This window comes from Haliaeetus albicilla, chromosome 2, assembly GCF_947461875.1.
Source record: "Haliaeetus albicilla chromosome 2, bHalAlb1.1, whole genome shotgun sequence".
NCBI classification, from domain to species: Eukaryota; Metazoa; Chordata; class Aves; order Accipitriformes; family Accipitridae; genus Haliaeetus; species Haliaeetus albicilla.
In genome coordinates this window covers 46,057,215-46,081,251 of record NC_091484.1, presented here as the reverse complement: position 1 = coordinate 46,081,251, position 24,037 = coordinate 46,057,215, and the positions used below count along the sequence as shown (strand labels likewise).

The 24,037-nt window shown below is 40.7% G+C and overlaps 1 protein-coding gene across 1 annotated transcript in view; it reads left to right on the top strand.

Moving 5' to 3' along the window:
• Positions 1-24,037, top strand: part of ABCB5 (ATP binding cassette subfamily B member 5) — a 58,823-nt gene that overhangs the window by 6,494 nt on the left and 28,292 nt on the right. The window contains exons 2-10 of the mRNA XM_069773596.1: positions 14,318-14,383; positions 17,756-17,853; positions 18,923-19,010; positions 19,128-19,176; positions 20,215-20,368; positions 20,813-20,879; positions 21,115-21,306; positions 22,439-22,610; positions 23,640-23,764. Coding sequence (XP_069629697.1) covers positions 17,787-17,853; positions 18,923-19,010; positions 19,128-19,176; positions 20,215-20,368; positions 20,813-20,879; positions 21,115-21,306; positions 22,439-22,610; positions 23,640-23,764 — 914 coding nt within the window. The 5' untranslated portion in view covers positions 14,318-14,383; positions 17,756-17,786. The remainder of the gene's footprint in view (positions 1-14,317; positions 14,384-17,755; positions 17,854-18,922; positions 19,011-19,127; positions 19,177-20,214; positions 20,369-20,812; positions 20,880-21,114; positions 21,307-22,438; positions 22,611-23,639; positions 23,765-24,037) is intronic.

Here is a 24,037-nt window from a genome sequence, read left to right as displayed (position 1 = left end):
CTAAGTAGCACTTAGAAATAAGTAGCACTTGTGTTTAGATCTGTCACAGTGCCTCCAATAACTACAGCTACAAGCTATAGCTAAGGCCACAGTCATCCATAAGGACTTTGCTTTGGAGCCTAAAGATCCACCTGGAAAAGGATCTTGCAGCATGAGAAAGTTTCTGACCAGTAGGGAAACATTCACCCAAACTTTGCATGACGTAAAGTCAACTTTACATAAAGTCAACTTGCAATCCAGCCAGGTTTAGGGCAGGATAATAGTTTTGGGGAATAGCTGTGTCCCCTCCCAACTTCTTGTGCCCCCCAGCCTCCTCGCCGGTGGGGTGGGGTGAGAAGCAGAAAAGGCCTTGGCTCTGTGTGAGCACTGCTCAGCAGTAACAAAAACATCCCTGTGTTATCAACACTGTTTCCAGTGCAAATCCAAAGCATAGCCCCATATCAGCTACTGTGAAGAAAATTAACTCTGCCCCAGCCAAAACCAGCACAAAGTGTTATACAGCAGATGTCAGATTTGGCTGGAATCTGGTTCACTGAAGGTAGGTCGGAAAGGGAATTGATACTTTTTTTGAGGAGGGGAAGACACAGCTTTCTGGATCCCTTCTAGGGAAACATGAAACAATTCCAACTTTCCTGGGCATGGTTTTCCCAGGTGCTGGAGGAAGTGATAGAAAATTCAACTTTACTGTGTATTTCAGACTCCCATTTCTTAAGCACAGACATGTCAGAATATGTAGAAGATTTGATCGTGAAGAATTAAATAATAATCCTTATCCTTACAGATATTAAATTATATGAAAAAGACTTAACTTTTGTGGCAGATCATTTTATCAGAAAGTAGTTTATAATTTTCATGACATTTCTACACAAAAAACATTCACACACTGTCACTAAGGCTGGAAATGCTCCATATTGTATGGAAAATTAATTTTTTGGTATAAAATGGATGGCAACTTAACAATATTATGTATGACCTCCCTGAAAACCATATGATTTTCGTAAGAAGAGAAACTTCATTTTTTTCACAGGTAGCTGTGGAGTTTTTGTTTTATTTTTGAGAAATTATACCAATTTCCAAAATTTAAAACTGAAATACTGATCTCCCCACCTCCCAAAGCACATGCCTGTGTCAACTAAAACCGTGGCCTATGACAGTCACAAATTTAGAAAAGTATGTACAATGTCTTTTTAGAAGAAAATAACTGAGACAACAGACAAACTTATAACTCTAAATTTTTTACATCCTTTTTTCACCTTTTATATCCTTGCATCGCCTTGTTGTGATGTTTCAGACTCTGTTCTGCTTACAATGCTGTAAGTGTACTTCCCCTGGGCTAACTTACAATACAGCAAGAGCCAATGCAATATGAAGATTGTTCTTTGAGTTCTCTGCCTGCTGGTATACATCAACCTGGTAAAATACAAGATCTGCTGAGCTGCGCCCAGTAATGACTAGCTTCTAAATATTGGTCTTGCGCACCAGGGCAACTCTTCTATCTTCTGCACAGCTAAGCAGCTGTGCAGCTTGCCCAGCCCCTCCACCAATGACGTTTGTTCGGATTAATTAGTTAACATTAGAAAGGGCTGTGTCCTACTCATCACAATGTCCTCCTATGACTGTTCATTATGGTATGACATGCACGGCAAAAGGTGGCTTTTCTATACCGAAAGGTAAGCTGAAATTAACCCCGCTCCCTCTTTCTGTCACCTTGTATGAATGTCAGGGGCAGGTTCCTGGTTCATAACCTTTTATCTCTTGAAAATATTAAACATAAGGCAGCCTCTGATAAGCAGTGATAGTGCATTTTTTAAGGGGTTGTAAAACAGATAAGGCAGTTAAGAAACCTGACTTGAAATTTTCTCTCTAGCTTGAGGGAAGTTCCTGCTCCCTGCATACAAAATCAGTCTACAGGGGAGAGAATAACAGTAACCAAATGAAGGTGTGAGGATACTATGCCTCCTGCATAGTAGTTGCAAATTCTAAGTGAGAAGAAGAAACAGGAACTGTGTTTTTATTTTAGTATTTTCTGACTCCTCCAACAAATCAGTAGTGCTCCCCCGTCTATTTATGGCTCCTTTGGTGGAGGAAGGTATTTTATCTCTCTCTCCCTTAGTGGTTATATCCAGTTATCTGCCTGCCACTGTATAAACTTCCAGTCTATTTGCTAGTAATTTGTTATCAAAAGTTTTAAGTGTAATTTGATTCTGATAACCTTCACATTAAATAGAGATGAGATTTAGTAGCAAAGTTCAGGCTAAACATTGGTCAAACCAGTCACCAAATATATGTCATCTGCACACCCCGCACCAGCCCATAACCCTCAAGGGCCTTGCAGCGAGAGGGACACCATATCCCAAAATTTCACTTGTCTATCTCAAATTATATTTTTACCACAACTTTCCAGATTTTAATGCCTGATTTGGTAGCTGGAGCTCAACGCTAGGGCTCAGCATGTCTTGGCTAGCCTTACTTTACTGTGATTGATTTGTACTGATTGTCTACTCAGATACTGTTCTCCAGTTTCTTGATACAAATTAAGGGAGATAAAAGGTCTTGCTGCTTCACTAGGAAGTTGAAACCCAGTCAACAATGTAATGCTTGCAAAACACCATTAGTCTCAGGTGACAGTCATTTTCAAAACTCAAGATATTACTAATTTAGGGGTGTTAAGTAATGACAGCTCCAAGAATAAAATTGTTCCTGCTGTGAGGGGGTAATGGGTGAATACCAAGTGTGATCAGAGAGGGGAGGGAAACATCTGTTTTTTCCTTTGATGCCCCGGGACTTTTTTGGGCTGTTCTGCAAGTTCTTACAGAGCCCACGCTGGGGCTCTGACTGCTTTTTCTCGCCGGTGGCACACAGAGCGGTGCCAAGGGCACCTGTCCTGGGTGAGCGGGGACAGGCGCGAGGCAGGGACGAGCACAGCTGAGCCCTGCCCGTAGCTGCCGAAGAAGGCTGGCGAGGCCGGTGGTGGCAGAAAGGAGGAGTTATTTGAGGTTGAGGACAGAGGGGAGAAAGAACAGCCCCGGGAGTTAGAGCAGGAGGTATCCTGGTTGCCACAGTGCCTTTCTATGGGGTTGTTTATTACTATATAGCACGCAACAGAGGGCACGTCTTTTTTAGTGGGAGGTAAACAGGAATGACCTCAGCGCAGTGTTTTAAGTTTTTTAATTAGATTGCCCTTCGCATTTTTATCACATGTTTCAGCTAGAGCCCAGGCTGCAAATGCTGGCCACTGCTCTCAGGCTGAGTGTGTTGGTACAGGCGCGTGTCCCTGCATACTGATAATTCACCAACTTGTTCAGCTTTTTCTTACAGTGTTCCCGCTGGTGTACCCTTACTCTTTTACTGTCGTGGCAGGGTTGTTACTCAGCTAAGAAACAGTGTCGGCTTCAACTACTGAGAACTTTTTCCTCTCTTTTAAATAAATTATTCAACATACGGGAGCGCAAATGAAGGATGGAAGGTGACTTTTTCATAAAACGCAATCGTAGCTCTTCCACAGTCTACAGTATACACAGTGCTTTACAAAATGTCGGAGCTTTAAGCAGAAGGTATGTCCTCCTGTAGCCTTCCAGATTTGCCAAGGTTTTCCTGACCTGCCTGGTATGGTTCTGTGCTTTCTTGAGAAAGGTCAGCAGCTTCTTTCATACACTGTAACACTCAGCAGAAATGCTAGATTATCTCTGGTGGGCAACTGCCATTCCCAGTTAAAAATTTGTATGTCAGAGCTTTAACCCACACATTTTGCCCTCTCAGAAAAAAGAAAATTTTATTGGAAAATTTTTTTTTTCTTTTTTTCATTTACCACCTGATGTTTAGTATCAGGTACATATCTGACACTTCTGTCTGTAGAACCTGGGCATTTCACCCTTTGTTTGCATTCTCACAGCACTTGTGTGGATCAGGAAAGCTGTATTTCATAAATTCCATTTTATAAATAGATAAATATTTAATAACTTCAATAAAATCCTCTTTTTTTTTCAATAAATGGGAGGAGAAAATTATCTGCCCAAGATCACACAAGTTAGTGGTAGAAGAGCTGAAAAAGCAAACAAATCATAACTTTCTAGACCATCTCATCTCTAAGAATTGCTTTCTAAAAGATTTACAGCAAAGTTCCTATTGTTATAAGCCCAGGGGAGTGATATAATTACAGGAATAAGGGATATAACACAGGGGAAGTCCTGTGTGGAGTATCAGTTTAATTCCCCACATTCACTCCCTTGAATCAGGGTTGAATCAACCACTTCAGTGTCTGATTTGCCTCTCTTGTGAACCCTCCAGCTTCTGGTGAAAGAACTTCTATTTAGTTTCATTCCGGATACGCACATAAAAGCAGCTGCCGGCAATACAGTAATAGTCCTTAATTTCCATGTTCATGTCTCCTCTGTACTCTGAAGTTCCAAATACTTAAGGAAGCTACTCTGAACCTTCGTTTTCCAATATTTTTAGGAAAGCTTTTGGAGTGTAGTATTTTGAAGAGTATAGAAATAATCTAGCCATTTGGAGAATATTATTTAATAAAACTATATATGAAAAGGCATTGCCTTTTTGTAGCTGTATAAAAATTTGCTCACAAAATAATTTTAAAAACATTTTGAAAACTTCCCTGAATGCTGCATTTAGTGCAAGGTGCTCTTCCTACTGAAATCCATGGGAAGAGATTCCTTCTTCACAAGGTGACAACCATCAGGAAATAACCTGAACCCTATTCAATGCCATAGAAATGTTGGGACTGTCATGACAGTAGTGTTTTAGAAATACTTCATGGTTTCTCGCTTCTACTATTCATCTATGTGGAATTATAAAGTTATAACATATGCTTTACACTGTCACCATGATACTTAGAAACAAAGCAAAGGAAAACAAGATATACCTCTCTTCTTGACTCTCTACTCATCTTGTAACTCTTTCTTGCCTGTTACAGTGGCAATATTATGCTACATTGGTGTAGATAAATTTCATTATTTCCTTCTCTTGTATTAAAACTACCTTAATGGGTAAGATAAGTCTTGCCTGTGATACTGCAGTCTTTCTTCAATGAAGACATTTTAATGAAGACATCAGTAACAGCAAATTTTATGCAACACAGTAACATTCCTGGCTTTATATAAAATAGACCATCAAAGCAGGAGAAATTAATATATATGGTTTAAAAAATGTGGATTTCAGCTAGTCTTTTTTTGTGTCTGTGACCATTGACACAACAAGCCACATGACTTTTCTGCATGTAAATACTCAAATGACTAAATGCAAGTCCATAATATTTACCAGAGTCACCACTCTTCTTCAGTGTTGTTGGTTACTTTAAACTCATAATATTTTCAAAACACATGTTGGCATGTGAAATGAAAATCATCAGAAGGAAACAACCACAAGCACAGCTTTTTATAATGCAGGGTTTAACCAAGTCAGATGATCTTTTTTGAAAGAGTGAGCCTTGTGGAATCAGTCTCAGACAGCAAGGAGCACAGTTATCCTAAACTCAACCTAATTTTTTGGTCTCCCTGAGAATGTCAGCTAAGACTATGGTGATTCCTCCAGTGCAATGTTTCAAAGGGGTGCTAGAGCTGAGTGGATTCTGGATTTGGTTTATTTAAACAAATGGCATGCTTACTGAAAGTTTTGACTGTCTTGAACCATCTTGACAGGCTTTCACCTGGGAAAAAATGGGTTGGCAATTGCAAAAATGCCATGATATACCCCTTACATTCAAGGTGGGATACAGTTCCCACATTCAGACACATCATTTTAGATGTCTGCTTGTAAAGAAGGTGTCCAGCTCCCATTATTGTCAATGGAGATCTAGTCTATAGAGTAAGTAAAATATCCAGAGTGCAGAAAACTGGCCAGCTCACCTTAAAGTAGATACCTACATTATTACCTAGACTCCTGTTAACCATAATGGGAATTTAGTCATACAGTTCATATGCAGGCATTGACATGTAGTCACATAAATGTAGACATCTGAGTCTGTCAGCTGAATCCCGTTCCCAGTGTAGGTTGTAGAAGCGCCAAGTGCAGACCCATAATTTTCCAAAGATAATTTTAATCCTCCCTCACTAGCAAGGAGAATTTGCTAATCACCAGGTGTCTAATGTCGCCTGTAAAACTGCTTCATCCTGTGTACATAACTCGGCATTAACTGGACCAAAAGCAGGACTCGAAGTACCCTGCCAGCTATTGGATGTCCCACCAGCATGGCTGCATGTCCTCCCTCCTGCTGCAGTGGGGCTTGAGTCCTGGCACTGGGGCACCCTTTTCCTCTGGGAGACTCAGAGCCAGACCTGTGACCCACGTCCAACAGAGCAGGAATTTAAATGTTGTGTGTCCCACAGTGTTCTGAGCTGCTGGTGGAGAAGGGCTTCTCGCCCTTCCTCTTCATCGTCATGAGCACTTCAGTAAATCTTGGCTTTGTCCTGTTCCATGGCAGGACTTCTATGTGCTTTTGGCACGGGAGGGATTATTCCCTGTTGGACTCTGGTTAAAGCTATCATAAGCTCACGCTGACGTCTGGGGTTGGAAAAGAGACAATAGTAGCTTTCTTGATTAAAAAATAAATAAACCTCCAAGCTCTCAGGAGAAATAATCGGGTTCTGAGCCTAGATTCATTTTTACCAGGTTTAGAGGTAGGGGAACGTCGCAGAATGTTGATATTCCACAGCATTACAATGCAAAGGGCTTGGAGGTGTAAAAGTGAATGATAAATGTTCAGATTGTGTCTTCTTGTTGGTTATAGGATAGCATCCAATATAAACAGAGTAAAAAAAAAATCTCCAATGCATTCACAGTGATACTGTCTGAAAGCTCCTCCTGATTGCTGTATTGGACATATGGTATAAATTTGCTTGTAATTCATTAAAAGCTTTTTTGAATGACATCAAAAAGGGAAACACACAGTGCATATTGACTTCAAGGATATTTAGTAATGAGTAGTGCAGCTGGGATCTTCTAATTATTTCCGTAAGTATCAGTTCATCAGAATAGTGCAACTGGGTCCTAGTGAATCACATAGACTGTTATAAGGAGGAACAAGAGGAAAAAAACCTTTTTTTCCTTTTTCATTGACCTAAATAAATTTGTATCCATTAATAAATCAAAGTAACATTTGAGGAACAACCATTTTAAAACTGAATTTCTTCTTTTTCTTTGAGTTTACTTTTGGTGAAACTGATCCCAAATAGTTACTTTTTAGAATGTCTACCTTACTATCATTCTGCAATGCAGCTAAAGATCCTTTAAAACGAAGTATTGCTTCTTTGAACATAAGTTACTTTATGGGCCAGTTAATTAACTGATGTGCTACCTGAATTTATTCCTATACTAAGTCATTCCTTAGACAATTATGAGACCATTCAGAAGCTTCAAATAGATTTTGGTAATTTGACATCCTTTTGAGAAGAATAAAGAAGAATTAGAAAATACATGGCAGCAGTTACTGTTATTTTTCTCTCATAATCATAGGCACATAAAGTAAGATCAATATATTTCAAAAGCTAGTCTCTGATAGTCTAATCTTTTCTGGCAGTCTGTTGCTAACTAGAAAAGCCTAATCATTTCCTTAATCTTTAAGAGCTATTCAGGTATGTTCTTGTACATTCCTTGGAAGCATCAGCTCCTCCTTGAAAGGAAATATCCTTCATCAGACCTTTTTGATGCCCACGTTAATTTAGGTCCAACCAGAAGTTCATTAGAGTTCTTGTAATCTGTTTAGAAAGTAGTACAACAGAAGGACAGTTCGGTGAAAGCCTAAGCATGACTGTGCAGTGACGCATAGAGAAATGTAAACTTACATAACTAGTTTAATATTGCAAACACAGTTAGAGCTAAAAGTTCAGCACTGCATGAAAACAGTACAGACAGTCCTGATCTAGAGCTTACATCAACAGGACAAAATCCAGGATCTGTACCTCACTAGTCCCCATAGTTGCCTGAGCAAGTCCCCGGTCCACGTGAAGGATTTCCTTCACTCTTATGAGTGTAAATTGTTGAAGATTATACTGGGCAACACACGCTCCTAAGCTCTGCTCACCTATCAGCTGAAGGACTGGATTGGGAATGTATGGGAAAAGGAGGCAGTTTCAGATCCCAATATGCAGAGTACGCACATAAGTAAGGTCAGTGAATACTGTTACTTCTCAAGTGGAAGGAGGAAGAAGTAAAAAAAAAAGGAAATTGTAGTGATAACTGAGAGTTTACCACATGGTACTTAAAAGGGGAGGATATTTAGAAGATGCCAGCATCTTCCTTTTAAGCACTGGGGTTTGACTAAGACAGCTTTGGAGTTCTTGCTCTGCCTCTCATCACAAGCTATCAATGCAACAGACAAGAGTAATGCTTTGTTCCTCCCCTCAGCCCTGTCATTCAGTCTTGTTCCCTCTGAACCAGAACTGAGTGCCATGGTAGCCACCATCAGGACTAGCCACCATGGACATGGAAGCCTGAAATGCAGGAACCACTGGCTGGCAGAAATCCTACTGCTTTTGTTTGAAGTGCCAAAATATTTTTCCTCAGAAGAGAATATGGCCAAGTACACATGAATAGGCTGTCATGGGAAAAAAACAACTACCCCAAGGGAAAACAATATTTGTGACCTCATAATACAACTTTATGAGAAAAGTAACATCTTCTCTAACCCAAGAGATTTAAGCCAGGTTTATAATTAGGATAATGTATTCTGGCGATCAGTTGGAGTTTGTGCACAAGTAGTACAAGGCAGCTGGCTTCGGAAATTTGCCCCATCTCCTGTGTTCCACGATAATTCCTCATTAATCCTAGGATGCCTTTTCCCATTCATGCTCTCAGGGACCACGTAACTTGGAGGTGACTATGAGGTGTAATGTTACGTGATAGCTAGGATTGTCGACAACCAAGGCACGGAAAAAGGATTGGGAACTTCTAAACAAAGGAAAAATATGGTTTTGGAATGAGGGAAGTGGTGAGACCAGCTGCACAAGCAGGTGCTGCAGCTCTCAGAAGAGCGGACAACAACAGTGTGGAGCTGGTGGGGGGAGCAGGTGACTTAGGACAAACTGTGCTCCTGAACCGCACGGTATCAGCTCCAGCCCAGTCCTGATACAGCCACCCTCTCCATCAGTCAGGAGGTGTCCATATATGTTATTTAAATAGGAAGCCCATTTTTATTCATCTTCTTAAGAGTGTTATTTTAGTTAGGGTTAAATGCCTTACATGTATCTTCAAACACTTACCTTCTGCCTCTGATTTTTAAACTTTCCTTTTTCTAGATTAAATAGTATCAGTGGAAGGTCACTGTCTATGCACATCTTTGCAAAAAAAAAAAACAAAAACCAACAACCTCCATTTTAACCACGGTCTGTCCTGGCAAGGGAAACACTCAGTGATGTGCTCATAAGAGTCATGAAGTGCATGCTCGGTGAGTCCGGATGTTTACAGTGATTCCTTTAGATGAAAAGAACCACATTCGCTGACCCTTGGGAGCATATAAACATTTAATCACAACATCATTTGGTAGTAAACACATGCTACCTGTATGAATAACACTTGTTTGATTCAGTCATGTTATTTAAATTATATATATGTACAAAATGCTAGATTATTGGAAGGGGAGAGGCTACAGCAAAAGAGAGAGAGGTCCTTGCCCTCAAGATTTGGCATTGTGTTGAGAAATACAAATATTTAAAGGAAAGTAATTGTCACTTGGTAATTCCCCCCAAGAGTCTGAGACTAAAGAATAAATGAACTGAAATTCTCTGTGCTGCCCACACCTTGTCTGGCACTGCACAACACAGTCAAAATATTGTTCAGGTCAAAGAAAGGGGCTTGGCTGGTGCTACCCTTGTAGTAAAGACATCTCATATTTTCTTCACATTTTCATATGTGAACAGTTGATAATTCACCATCACCTAGCTTTTTGATGTGAGATGGGACCGAGTCCTTGAGTAAGACCTTTCAGAAACAGGATATGCAGTTACTACCCACACAACTTCATTCATCCCAGCTTTATGTTAGTAAAACACTATGAAATCCTGTCAGTGAACAAACCGTATAAGTAGTTATGTTTACCCTGCTAAAAATATCTAACTCCTGAAGAGGTTCATGGCCTTCACGGTTTCAACAGCTTCTATCCACTCTGCTCAGAAATAGCCCCTCTGGAGTGGACTGGCCACGTTTCTACAGCCTACCACTTAATCTGAGTTTCCTTTGCATCTCATGTGGTGCACCCAAAACCCTAAGACATACTGATTACTTCTTGTCTTTTAACAGTCCACAGTGCTGTGTATGAGTGCTGAGCTGTGCCACAGTGATGTTACACAGAAAGCAAAAACACGGAGAGATATTTTTATAGTCCAAAGTGAAGGATATGTATTGCATGCTCCAGGATATATCATGACAGTGTGCAGAAATGAGAGCACAAGGACCATGTTCCAGGATTGCAGAAGACAGAAAGAACCCAAACTCTCTTATAGAAATTAGTTCTTGGAGTAAACTCAGGAATCAACTATTCTCAAAACCAAACCCCACTTTCACCTGTAAGTGAACTAATTGGTTCATTCCAAAAAGAAGCCTGGAAGTTAATATGTACACCACCAAAATGACCCACCCCAGGATACGGACTAAGTAGTGAAGTCACTCTGCCATTTGCCCAATTTCCCATCTCTCACGGGCAGAAACCTTCACCAAAACTGTCACCAGCTGTTCCACAGACTCAGTTTATACCTAACCTCATGCCTTTAATCAAAATACAAGATGTACCACCTTTGTTCCCTTTTGCCCTTCGTTAAGTTTATCAGCACAACAGAGAAACTAGAGCCGATGAGGATCTCAGAAGACAATTTCATTTTTCCACAATCCTCAAGGCCAAATCATCTATACCAAATTTTACCTTGTAGACAATTGCTTGACTTGACCTGAAAAAAAAAAGGAAGAAGAGAAGAGAAGAGAAGAGAAGAAAAAAGAAAAGAAAAGAAAAAAGAAAAGAAAAGAAAAGAAAAGAAAATCAACAGTCTAGATGCCAACAGCTCCATCAGTAATTTGGCCCAGTGCTTAACTATTCATAGAGTTAATGCCATTTTCCTAATATCTATTTTTTGTCTTACTGTAATTCAGTGCCACAGTAGATATGGAAGACACTGGATTACATTGTTTTTGCAACAGTCTGTCATATTTTTCTAAAATGAATTGCATGTTTTCTGCTACACCAAGCCCAATTCTATCTGTCTTTCCTCAGAGGTCATGTCTTTTATACCCCTTTAATTTCGCTTTCTTCCATAATTCCTATCACCCACATCTTTCTTGAAATAACCAAAATTAGACACAGCACTCCAGCTGAGGACTTAACTGTGCTATGCAGAGAAAACACTACTCCATGTGTTTCACATATGACTCTTTTGTGCTTTTGTGAATTTTGCTTTTTTCACAGCAGTTTGACATTGTTGGCTTGTATTCAGTTTTCCATCCAGTGTATCTCCTAGATGCCATTCTACAGAAAAGCTGCCTACACAGTCATTGTCAACCTTTACTTATTGAGAGATTATTCCTACCCAAGGATCTTGTGCTTCTGCATGAAAGAATGGCCTCTTATTTGTGTTTCAAGTCCATAACTAGTTTGTATTAATTGCCAACTCTTTTTACCCCTTTGCCCTTAGACTACCTTTCCATGAATAACAATAATCCTATACTCAAACTTACTGTCTTTATTCAGTTGTCATCCCTCTCTTTTTTCTAAAGAATCATGAACTTCATAATCCCTTCACCATCCCTTTCATGCAAATTTTCTTCCTTGATCACATTCTACTTCTCAGGGTGCAATGTAGAAAAGTCCACCTCCAGTTACTTCTCTCACTTCTTGAAAGATAATTTTGTTCCCGGCACTTTCCAAGAATTTAAGAGGCATTTTTTATTTCTGCCCAACAGATATCCAGGCATGTAATGGTCTCTTTAGTCTTTTCCTTTAGCTAGAATAATGAAATATCATCTTGCTAATACTCCTGGTCTGATGGACCAAACCCCCTTGGTTTGTCTTTCTCCTGATACAGGGAAGGCCTTAGAATAAGTAACTTGCTTACATAAGGCACGTCCTCCTCCCCTTCCCTTTCTTTTCTCTCTGACTTTCTGAAATAGGTGTATAACTTGACATTCAGCCCTGTGAATTATCTCTATAGGTCTTTATAATCTTAAGTCACCATTTTGATCATATATGAAGCTTTCCCATTTAAGGTATACAAAGTGTTCAGCAGAACGACTGCCTTCTGTGCTTCCTATGATCTACTTATATCACTCTAGTAATTAGAAGAAAAAAAAAGGTGTTTTCCCTTCTTTTATAGAAAGCAATGCACCACATTGACTTGACCTTTTTTTAAAAGGCCTACTTGCCTTTAATTATAGTAATTACTAGAGAAATCTGCAAATTCTTCACACCTACCAGTTAAGTCTCTCCTAAAACAGATGTGCAAACTTCATAGGAGAGAATAAAAGGCATTTCTTTGGTTTTGGTCTTTGAGAAAATGTGTACTATGGAGAACTTGTAAAAGCATTTCAGTCTCAACAAATTCTTGCAAGTTGTTCTGGTTAGAAACAATTATGATTAAATAGCTATCTTTGATGTAACTCTGTTTAGTTAAAAGAATCAGACATGTTCCCGCTTCCCAGTTTCTGGAAAAACACAAATAATTGTTTTGCTTGGCTACAGCATTAGGACAACATAACTCAGCCTTTCTCAGAAAGTTCATGAAGTGTCGTGACATGTTTCTACCTGATTTTTAATTCTTCCAGCACTCACCAGAGTTTCTCCACCCATTGCACCAAATCCCTGATAGCTCTGCAGTTGCCAATGCTATAGTAGTATACACATAACTTGGTTTTGGTCTGGAGAATTACAACATTTTAGTTAGCTGCTCCCTGTAAAGAAACCAGAAAACTTCTTAACTTCTGGTTTGCAAATGTGATTAATATCCCCAAACTTTCTGACTAGTTTAACCAATGGTCTAATTAAGCTTACCTTAGTCATCGGAATTTACCCTACTCCCGTTGCCCTAGGTGGTATTCTGAAACTGTGGGCTTTCTATTTGGTACCACCCCAGCTAGTTTTAGCATGGATCGCTGTGACAGAGAATGGAGAAAAAAACTATCTCCTCTGAAAGACACAGAAGCCCACAGCTGCTCCACGAGAGAGACCTTTTCATTCCCTGTGGGTACTCAGTACTGCCAGTTTATGTAGCCCCACTTGGATCAGGTAGGCAGTGATGGAGAAAACCCTACCTCTCCCCCACCCCCCAGAAATTAATTAAGCTTAGGCACAATCTTTCTATTCATTTTTATATTTACAAAAGTTATCTATGCAGGATATATTCATAAGTCCCATATTGATAACCCAAATGGCAAACATCCATAACCTATTAGTAAATTCAGTGAAGAACTTTGGGTGCTAATGGGCCTCTCCTTTTATGCCCACCAAAATACGATCCTGTCTCAGAATAAGGCTTCAAGTACTGTGCCATGACTACAGCTACTACCGGTGGTTATTAATAACATCAGTGTTGAGCTTGACTACAATACATACTTGCCTGTACTACTGTAGATATGTGGGAGTTGATTACAACTAACAGTGAGTAGCCCACAAAGCCTAGAAGACCTACAGTATCCTTGTTCCATTTTGGTCTTATTTCTGACAAATAAGTAAGAAAACAGGACTTGTTCTTTTTATTTTTGTAAGTTATTCTGGCAAGGCTTTTCTGACTGAATCACAGGTGCAACACAGATGCAAAAGTCACAACGCAACTGACACCAAAGAGCAGTAAGGAAAGATAAAGGTCTTTTATAGCTCCATCCTCTTAATTACAACCCAGCTGCATGGAAAAAGTAGGGGATCAGCTGTGATTAAAGTAAGGGGTCAAATACTAGCCCCGACTCCCCACATGTGCCTTGTGGGTGCAGGCTAGGTGGCTCGCTGGTGCTCTTCTAGTCTGTTGCCGAAGTCAAAAAGCAGTAAGCAGCTATGACGCTTGTAAAAGACAATACACCTTCTTTGTATTTGATTGTTATTTTAAGGAAATATTCCAGTAAAGTTGGGAGTCTGCTACTTTTGCGTACCGTACGTTGTATTCTTTTCAGTGTAAATGCTTTGCTGAGGAAATGAGTTCTTATTTCTGGCTTGTGTTTTGGGGTTTTTTTGGTGGGTTTTTTTGTTTGTTTGTTTTTAATAATGTTGTGTTTATGGTTAATGGTTCTTTAAAGTACATATCTTTTCTAGTTCAGTCAGTTATGGCTGGTGTTAATAAATGATACTTGACTGTGTTTAATTTTGCTTTTCCTGTCACTGTCCGCTTTTGGACAGATGAACGAAACACATGGAGGCATGGGTGTATATTGTCTGTTTGGAATGGAATACTTTTCAGATGCAGTGAGTATTTCCCAAAGTTACACAAATATTTTTGGATAAAAGAAGAAATAGTATTTCCCCTCTAAATCACATTGTGATATGTTATCATAAAGTCCTACACCCCCCTGAAAAAAAAAAAAATTACACTACTCTAAACTACCATTTCCTGTGTTGCTTCTCTGCCTTCTTTTATTGATGGGAGTCTTCTCTGCTTGAAACGTGTGTGGTTTAGTCCAGAACTCTTGCTTCTGCAAAAAGTCAGATTGTGCTAATTTATTTTTTATGTAAGCACAGAGTAGTTAGCTATAATTAGACTATGAGTCCATGTTTCTCAGTAGGTTAGATCAGGAATCTTTTTGCAGGAGACTATTTCTTACTCCTCCTTTCATTCATTTTCTTTTTTCATCTGTTTGTTTATGGTTTGAGTTTTATCCCCCCCTTTGGAGATGCTCATTAACCTGCATAGAGTATAACATCACTCCCGAAGAAAGAAGTGGGGAAGGGTGGGGAGAAAAGGAAACAACTTTATTCTCAACAGCCCATGTTTCTCTTTCCTGCACTAACAGTTGCTTGCCCTGCTCATCTCGCGTACCCTTTTTGGACTAACTTTTCTATGCAGGGGAACTCTGAGGCTTTTTCTTACCAGGCATGCAGTGTGTAGAGCAATGGATCTGAGTTGTAATTGACTCTTTGTTGGTACTCCGCACGAGTAACTGACAATGAAGCTTTGAAAAGTGAAAGTGTCTGTGTTTCAGAGGTACCAAACACTCCCCAACTGCCAGTAATCCCAAGTAAGATGCGTGGGTACTTAGCAGCTCTGAAAACTGGTCCGAGGGAGTTTTGGGGGTTCCTACCACCTCCATTCTTCTACTTTGCTGTCTATGTGCTCTGTCAGCCCCACATCTAGCATCAAATCCAGGCATTTGCTTTCTAGGTGGGTTGTCCCTACGTTTAAAATTTTAAATGCAGCGATAGTTTCTTCTGAAAATAACTGTTAATCGCCTGTTTTAACAACAGCTGAGACATGGTGAGGAGTTGTTCTTGCTCCCATTGAGATGAATAAGAAAAAACCTGTTGCCTTTGGTGAAGGAAGTACTGCATAGAGCTGTGAACCTTGGGGGGGGGACAGTGAAGTACTTCAGCTTGCTGTTCTGTCTCTTCTCCTAAAAATCTGTACATTCAGATTCTTCATGGCAGCAGAAGCCAAAGCTTTTCACTAATTTTCTGGAACAGAGAACACAGCTGACTGTGTGTTAGGCAGGCTTACCGCTGAGTTGGTAATATAAACCCTGGGTAATGCTAAAGAGATAAGAAAGTACTAAAAAAGTAATAGGTCTGACATGTAGGAGTTTGAATCTAACTGAACACACAGGGTCCCAGTGGGAGGAGGTGGTGATGCCTACTAATGCCTTGTCTTCTGAAGTTCTTTGAGGGCATCGTAGTAGCCACCATGTAAAATGCAATCTGAATCCCGTGGGGAAGGCAGAAAAGGGAAGCTTAAATGGGGCTGAATCCTGAACTTGTTACTTGAGAATAACTTCAGCAGAGTAACTAGTTTAATTATCTGGGACCCAGCTTTGGGATAGTGGCATTTGAGAGGATAGGAAAATAAGGAGGAGTTTATTTTTCATAAATACTAAAGGTGTTACTGGAAGCAAAAGATACAGATTCCAATGCGTGCAGAGGGGAAGCTGAAGACCTGTTACTTTTGGGGTTGTGCAGAAAATCTAATTTGTTTACCTGATCTCTTCAGAGAGGGAAAAAAAAAAACCAAAACAGAACAAAAAAAAACAACCCGAAAACACTCTGGGCTAACTCAAACCAAAAAAGAACCTTACTTTTGCCAAAGCAAAACCCCAGACAAATTGTGGAGAAGAAGTGGGAACTAAATGAGCAAAATGTAATGCTTAGCTTCTCTAAAACCAATAAGGACTTTAGCTAGCTTTGATCTTCATGTCATTTAGAAGTGGGAAATGAAAACACTTCTTTTAATACCATTTCTTAGTTCAAATTCACCAGCATACCTCTACTCTTAGTTGCGATTCCCCAAATGTGGTATGACCTTAGAGATCACGAGCCTGAATTTTTCGCTGGCCGAGCGACTCCTCTCCGGCTACCCCCTCACCTCTGCTCCTCAGCAGAGTTTCCCAGCGCAAAATCCCTCTCGTTTTAGTAACGCCGAGACTCCAGGTGGGAAGAGACCCCCTGACAAGGCGGCCGAGGGGGCTGCGGAGGGCAGGGGTCCCCAGAGAGAGCTCTCTCTGCGGGCCCCCCCTTCCCCTGCGTCTCCCGCCCGCCGGCGGCACCGACCTTCACCCGAAACCCGAGCCGAGGGCGGCGGGGCGGCGCCGGCCGCTATAAAGTCCGCAGGGACCGGACCCGACCCCAACGGGGCCGTGGGGGGGTTCTGGGCTCCGCGCCCCACCGCACCGCGCCGCGCCGCACCGCACCGCGCCCCACCGCACCGCACCGCACTGCACCGCGCCCCACCGCACCGCACCGCGCCCCACCGCACCGCGCCCCACCGCACCGCACCGCACTGCACCGCGCCCCACCGCACCGCACCGCGCCCCACCGCACCGCGCCCCACCGCACCGCGCCCCACCGCGCCGCACCGCACCGCGCCGCACCGCACCGCGCCGCACCGCACCGCACCGCGGCGGCCGAAAGGGACGGCGGTCACCCAAACGTACAGGCACAGCGTGTAAAGGTGAGCTGAAGTCACGCGAGGGAAAAAAAAACCCCACAGCCAGAAAGTATCGAACAGGATGTTTAAAAAAAAAAAAAAAAAAAATTTATTTTTTAACATCAGGTTGATTATGCGTTTTGCTGTCGTTATTGTTTTAGCTTTCATCACATTCATGTGGGGTTTGTTTTGTTTTGTTTTTTAAACCTGTATGTGCGACGCGTCAAGAAGAAAAGCCAAGGGAAACTTGGAGCATCAGTCATCTACCGCCTCTAAATCCTGCGTAGTTGGGGTATGGCATAATGCATCCACGTATATTTAGTCTTTATCGTTATAATCGTGATCGTGTTACGACTGTTCAATAAGTTTTAATCAAACATAAGATAACGAGAGAAAAACCTCTGTTCTATAACAGATCATCCACAATAATTTGTGGATGAATGATCTAGGCATTTGGCATAAAAGACTACTGAAACGGGCTACTGAGTAAGGTTCCATTGCAATAGTTCGTGCTGTTCTTAATATCTCGTTAAAAGTAGTCCTTTATCATGCTGTTACATGGGGGTTTTTTAGTCATTATCTTTAAGTAGGACAATGTTGAGACCAAAATGTAATGAGTCATGGGAAAAAAAAAACCCACAAAGATTTTAATGTGAGCGCTTTAAATATCTAGTATTTTGAAATGTTTTGTTGCTTATTTAATACAGGTTTTGATTAATGTGACTTTATCTCGTAAGCATGCAACAAAGAACAACAATGAAGGACTGTTTTGTAAATCCCACAGAAAAGGACCTCTCCGATGCTGGTAAGCCACAGGCATGAAATCCACGTGTGTGTTTGAGGAATATATTCCACAGCTCCAAATCTAAAGGTGCATTATAAGTCCTTCCTGATTACCATAGTGGCTTTATAGGAGACAGCACAATGAGTTTCCAGTGAACTAAAGCCACCACCTAGAAAACGTTTATGCATGAATCATTTCACCAAGTTCAACAAAATTCATTTACTTGGGTAAAACTAGTTAGATGGGTCCTAGCCTGGGCATGAAAATGCTCCTAAGATAAGCTCATTAAGGAGGAAGCACATTATTGCCTTCAAATGGTTGTCTAAACCAGTCTTTATAGACTGACTGACATTAAAAACAGTACGTGGAAAATTCTATTCATAGTGATTCAGCAGTTAAAGTTAATGCAAATGTAAATTGGGGGTGGCTGGTGTGTGGAGCCCTTTTCTCCCCATGCGATTCACAGCTGGCTCCCTAGTCTGGTTGCTTATCAGTTTCTTTATCCATTTGTTACATCTCATTTTATGCATTTAGAATCGTAAGCTTTCTGGGGTAGGATTCCTCTTTTGTGTAGATTTCTAAAGCCCCTAGCACAAAGGAAGTGGGACATGTGGCAACTACTGCAATACAAAGAAATAATGAAGATGGTTATTACAGGCAAAGACATGATTCTTTAGTTAACTTGCATCTATTCCGTGTTACCTACAGCAATTATAACCTTCGCTATAAGCAGTTCCACTTATTTCGGTAGGGCTTCTGCTTGTTTGCATTCAGTTGTGTAGGTGTTCGCAGGATTAATAATTCTTGCTTTTTGTCTTTGATAGCCTTTCTGTATAAATATATTTTAATTGTAAAAATGAAGTTTGTTTCCATCTTGGAAATGGAGCTGGAGGCTTTTTGCTGGAGTAGAGGAGATGAACTGAAAAGAAAGGAAGTTTCAAGAAAAATTCACCAAGCTGTTCCAAGAACATGCAAAAAAACTAATCTTTAAGCTTTAAATGCAAAAGAATCAGCAGGGAAAGTTGCAAGAAACTGGTACAAAAGATGGGTTGTTATGCTGAAAAAAAAAAGTCTGCTTTTTATTTCACAGAATCTGCAAGCAAGGGATATGACAGCCCTTCTTTCCAACATGATGAAAATCTTGAACAAAGTGACCAGTTAAAGCCCAATAAAAAAAAGTAGGTGTTCTTTGAACTTAACACATTGGTGGCTGGTGTGCTGGGGGGGGGGGGGGGGGTTAATATGGCTTTTCTAGAAAACACTCATCTTAATTATTTTTTTCTATTTTCCTCTAGGAAGGAAAATGAGAAGCCAGAGAAACGAGTGGTTGACATTTTTGAATTGGTTGGTGTCCAGTTTGATGGTCTGCTTTATATTTTCTTTTCTATATTTGTCACTGAGTTGTTTATGAATTGCAATTAATAGGCAATCAAAAACCGGAGAAGAAGCCTGAGACCAAGTGATGGTAGAACTCTTTAAACTTTGGCCTGTTAGGTCAGATTCCCCCCTCAGTATATTGGTAGCACTGACAGCAGTTCAACCTTAGTTCCATTGGAGGATGAAGCTCACCCCTGCTGGGACTGATCTAGGACATACATACTGCACAGGCCCTTGCCTTGGCTCTCTTTATAAAGGATTTATCCTGTGTTTGCTGAGGGATCTGCTCTCTGAGAGCACCAGCAGTATGGTTTTGTGTCAGTTTCCATACAACAGCTATTCCCAAATAACTCTTACATGTGGACTTGCTTATGCTGAAACAAGAGAAGTTTTATTTTCTCTGGTTTATTCCATGTCCATTTACACTTTGGAAGAGGGTTAGGACAGTCAGGAATAAAATGTTCTGATTTCAGATTAACCACATCCAGGAATAGCTATGGCAGTTTAAATTCACATCCTTCTTTAAATGAAACAAATGTTCAAGGGTAGACAAGCCTTAAGATGCAATCTCTGCTGCAAACTTTTTCTACTGGTAGATATAACCCAGGTGCTGGTCAATAACTCACTCTTGTTTACATTTCAAAGGCATTATCTTAGTAAACATGTAACTTACTGGAACACAAAGTGCAATATAATGTACAGACAAGATCATCGCTTAGAAACATGTAGGACATACACTTTGGGTTTTTTTCCTGCTGAGTTGGGGAAGAACCATGTGTCTTGCCAATATTCCCTTAGCAGCCTTACTGAGTACTGATTTAAAGATGTATGGGACCTACTACAAAATTCTTATGTTCTGAGTTTACCTTCAGTTGGAGTGTTGCTGCTACTTAGAATACGTAGGTAGAAACAAAGCATGTTCTGTAAGTGTGCTGTACTGTAACAAATATGTGAACTGTCAGGCATAACTTCACTTTTTTTTTTTTTTATTTAATGCTCACATAGTTTCGCTATGCTGATTGGGTGGATGTCCTTTTGATGGTAGTTGGTTTCATCGCAGCTGTTGCAAATGGTACTGGATTGCCACTTATGATCATTGTCTTTGGAGAGATGACAAACAGCTTTGTGCTAAGCGGTGTGAAATCAAATGTGTCAGAAGGTAAAAAGTTAAAATCAGACTTCTCTACGTACCAGTTATGTTTTGCTACAGGAGCTAAGATTTTTTTCCCCTCAGACTATGGACTGGTGCACACCTAAACAAGTATATAATGAGCAAGATTCATCCTGCTGCAAATGACCCAATCATTTTAAACAATCTTTAATAGCTAGACCAGGACAAAAGCAGTGCATTGGATGTGGTCTTTATGAATTAACTTCAACTTTGGTGAGATAGAAAGGAGCAGGACCACCTTCTGTATCATCAGTTATCAGGCACTAGTTACTACAAGTTCCTTAAAATTAAATGTGTATTTGCCAAATGATTCTGTATTTTGCAAAACCTCACTTGCAAAATACAAAACATTCCCTAATGACCCTAGATTGCCATGGTTATCTTCTACATATAATACTTTCACAAATATTACTACTTTTTCCCCCTCCACAGATACTTCAGTAAATAGTTCCAGCTGTCCATCAATTCCAGGCATAGATATAGAAGGTGAAATGACAAAGTAAGAGTCTTTATAGTTATTCCGTTAACGGAGTACTGGGGGATTTTCTTTTACTGTGTTATCCCTTTGAGCAGAAGCCGAATGTTTGCCTTCTCAAAAAGGCTTCCCAGTAATATATCACGGGCTTCAGTATTTACTTTGATGGGATAAATGAAGACTAATTGTTGCTTGGTGTGTCCACCTTCTCTCACAATTTACAGTGGGCATCATATGGCCTTTTGTTCCCTTATCACAGGTTTGCTTACTACTATGTGGGAATTGGCTGTGCTGTGTTGATCCTGAGCACCATCCAAGTATGGACGTTTTTGGTTGCTGCTACAAGGCAGACAGCAAGGATCCGGCAGAAGTTCTTTTTTGCAGTGCTCCATCAGGAGATGGCTTGGTTTGATACTACCCAGATAGGAACGCTGAACACCAGACTGACAGAGTGAGGGCTCTGTTCATTTTTTACCCCCATAAGTATGACATTTAAAACTGCTATTTATCTTCTATGGAATAACCTATAGAGAGTTAAAAAAAAAAAAAAAAAAACCCCTACACCCTAAACAAAACCAAACCTAAAGTGTGAAATATTACAGCTCTGAGGAAGAAATTCATTACCCCTTTTCAGCATCGTTTGTGCAGTTTCTGCAATATATGCATTGGAGAGGTTTTTGCTGTGAAATGCCTGACACTGGCTTTCTAATGTCCATGAAGTATGTGGCAGACAGTACTAGATAAACAGCTCTGCTGTCTCCAGCTAGTTTACAAACACTGAAAGATCTGACACTTTATTGAATGGAAATGAGCTTGCATTTACATCCAGCCAGATCTTAGGCTGGACTCCATCCAGTCAGTTAAAGTCTTTGGAGCTTTTCCATAGACTTAAATAGACCTAGGGAGGAGGATTGTATGCCCCAAGATGCAATGGGATGATATGCATGAACACAGTTATTTTATTTTATTTTTTCTTCTGGATTTTAAGGTAACTTTGGACAGAGCTGTGTCCCGAAAGGTGTAAGAGAAGCTTAAATGAAACCATTCTCAGCTCTAATATCTGTATGTGCTGGGAAGAGAAGATGGGGAAGGAAATCTGTATGAAAAAGAGAGGTTCTTCCAAATAATGGTTGTCCTGATAGAATGGAGATAACGCTTGATCTGAGTCTGTAGCCAAAATTAAGAACATAAAATGCATGAGAGCGCTGAGTGGAAGGAATAATTTGGAGATGGTCACAGGAGGTGAGGAGGCTGTTTGGCTGTTTGCTTGTATTGCTCCATTTGGATGCTGGATAAGGAAACTAGGTCATTTATGACCTAGTGACAGGACATAGAAACAACAGAGAATGATGGAAAATACAGAAAATTAGTCCTAAAAAACAGGAGGTTTCTGCTGTGTTTTGGCCACACAGGAGACTAATGGTACTGTTCAGTAGCTGTGGTTAGAAATTTCACTGTGCCAGTTAGGAAATGGCAACGCTTCTGACATCAGGCCACACAGCATGAAAAGGAGGGGGAGGGAGTTAGAATGAAAGGCATTCAAAGCTAACAAATCTTTTTTTTATTATTATTATTATTTAAAGTGACATCAACACCATCCACGAAGGCATCGGAGACAAGATCTGTATATTTGTACAGTTTTTTGCCACATTTCTGGCAGGGATTATTATAGGATTCATCCACGGGTGGAAGCTGACACTGGTGATTTTGTCAGTCAGCCCTCTGCTTGCTGCATCAGCAGCAGTTTGGTCAACTGTAAGTGTGTGGTGATTAACAAACACAGCAAACCAGCAAAACATTACAACTCTTAGGCACAGGAAAGGGGGAGAAAGTGGGAGAAACCTAGTGTGGTTTCTAAGTTGGGAGGCTGGCCCCATGCTTACTTTATGATTTCTACTCCTCCTGTAGCTTTTCTCTGGGTTCTCAAGCATGTCCTTGTAAGTCATATTCCTTCTGTCCACATCCTGTGTCCCCGTGCCACGTGGCAGGAGGGTGATCTGCATCAGAGCACCTTCCTCGCACAGAGATTTCCTCGTGCAGAGCACTGGGGAAGCCCAGGCACACGCTTGTGACCCTCACACTTCCCTCTGAACACAAATGCCTTTCAAGCTCTTTCCATCTGCACATACATGATACCACATCTCTTGCAAATAATTTACCAAGTTTCATGCTGTGTAAAGAGTAGACCCTAGGACATATATACAGCTGCTGCAGACTGTAGTGGTATGAATTAGTGAAATATCTGGAGAGGTCTCTCTTTAAGATAGGAAAACATTTTCCCCCTGTGATCCATTGTAGCCACATTAATGGGTATGGCTTGTATTCCTGAGTAGTTAGTTGTATATAATACTAGGGGTTTTTTCTACTTGAAGCATTTTAAATAAGTCAGGAAGAAGAACGTTAGAAGCTGTAATGCGACTACCTTGCTTACTTCAGTGTCTACTGGTCCTCTAGTTTCTGAACACGTCGGGTACTCCCCAGAGCAGCTACGACGCACCTCCCTGACCCCACACGCATCATAGTGTAGCTCATAGGCTGTCCTTGGCTTGGGAGGAAAGTGGATCAGTCATGAAGCCCATCTGATGCTTGTGTAGTCTTTCACTGTAATAAGGACACAATGAGAGAATGAGCTGGATTTGGGAGAAGTTCGGGGCACAGAGAGGAGTTGACCCCTCTTTCCTAAAACCTCGTCTTGTGCCTTGAACATTGATTGTTCTTATTCACCAACACAGCGTGCATACCCTTTCAGCAGGCTGCAGTAACATCTGGTTTTCAACTTTCCAGCTCCTGGCATCCCTAACAGCTAAAGAGCTGTCTGCTTATGCCAAAGCAGGAGCTGTGGCAGAAGAAATTTTGACAGCAATCAGGACGGTTGTGGCTTTCAATGGACAGCAGAAGGCATCAGCAAAGTAAGTTTTTGAATAATAATTATATTTAAAATATGGAAAAAGAGTTTGGCTCTGGGCTGGGTATGTGGTTTGTGGGTTGGGGTTTTTTTTTGGAGAGGCAGGGGAATGAGGTTCTCCTTAGTGTCATTTTATCCTTCTGTAAGTGTACAGCTCACCTGAGCATAAAGATGTGTAAGTAGACCTAGTCAGTGAATACAGGCTACTTGGTGTTATCACTGCAACATAGACTGAAATTTCTCCTCTGATTGAGATCCAGAGTTGAATTTAAAATGA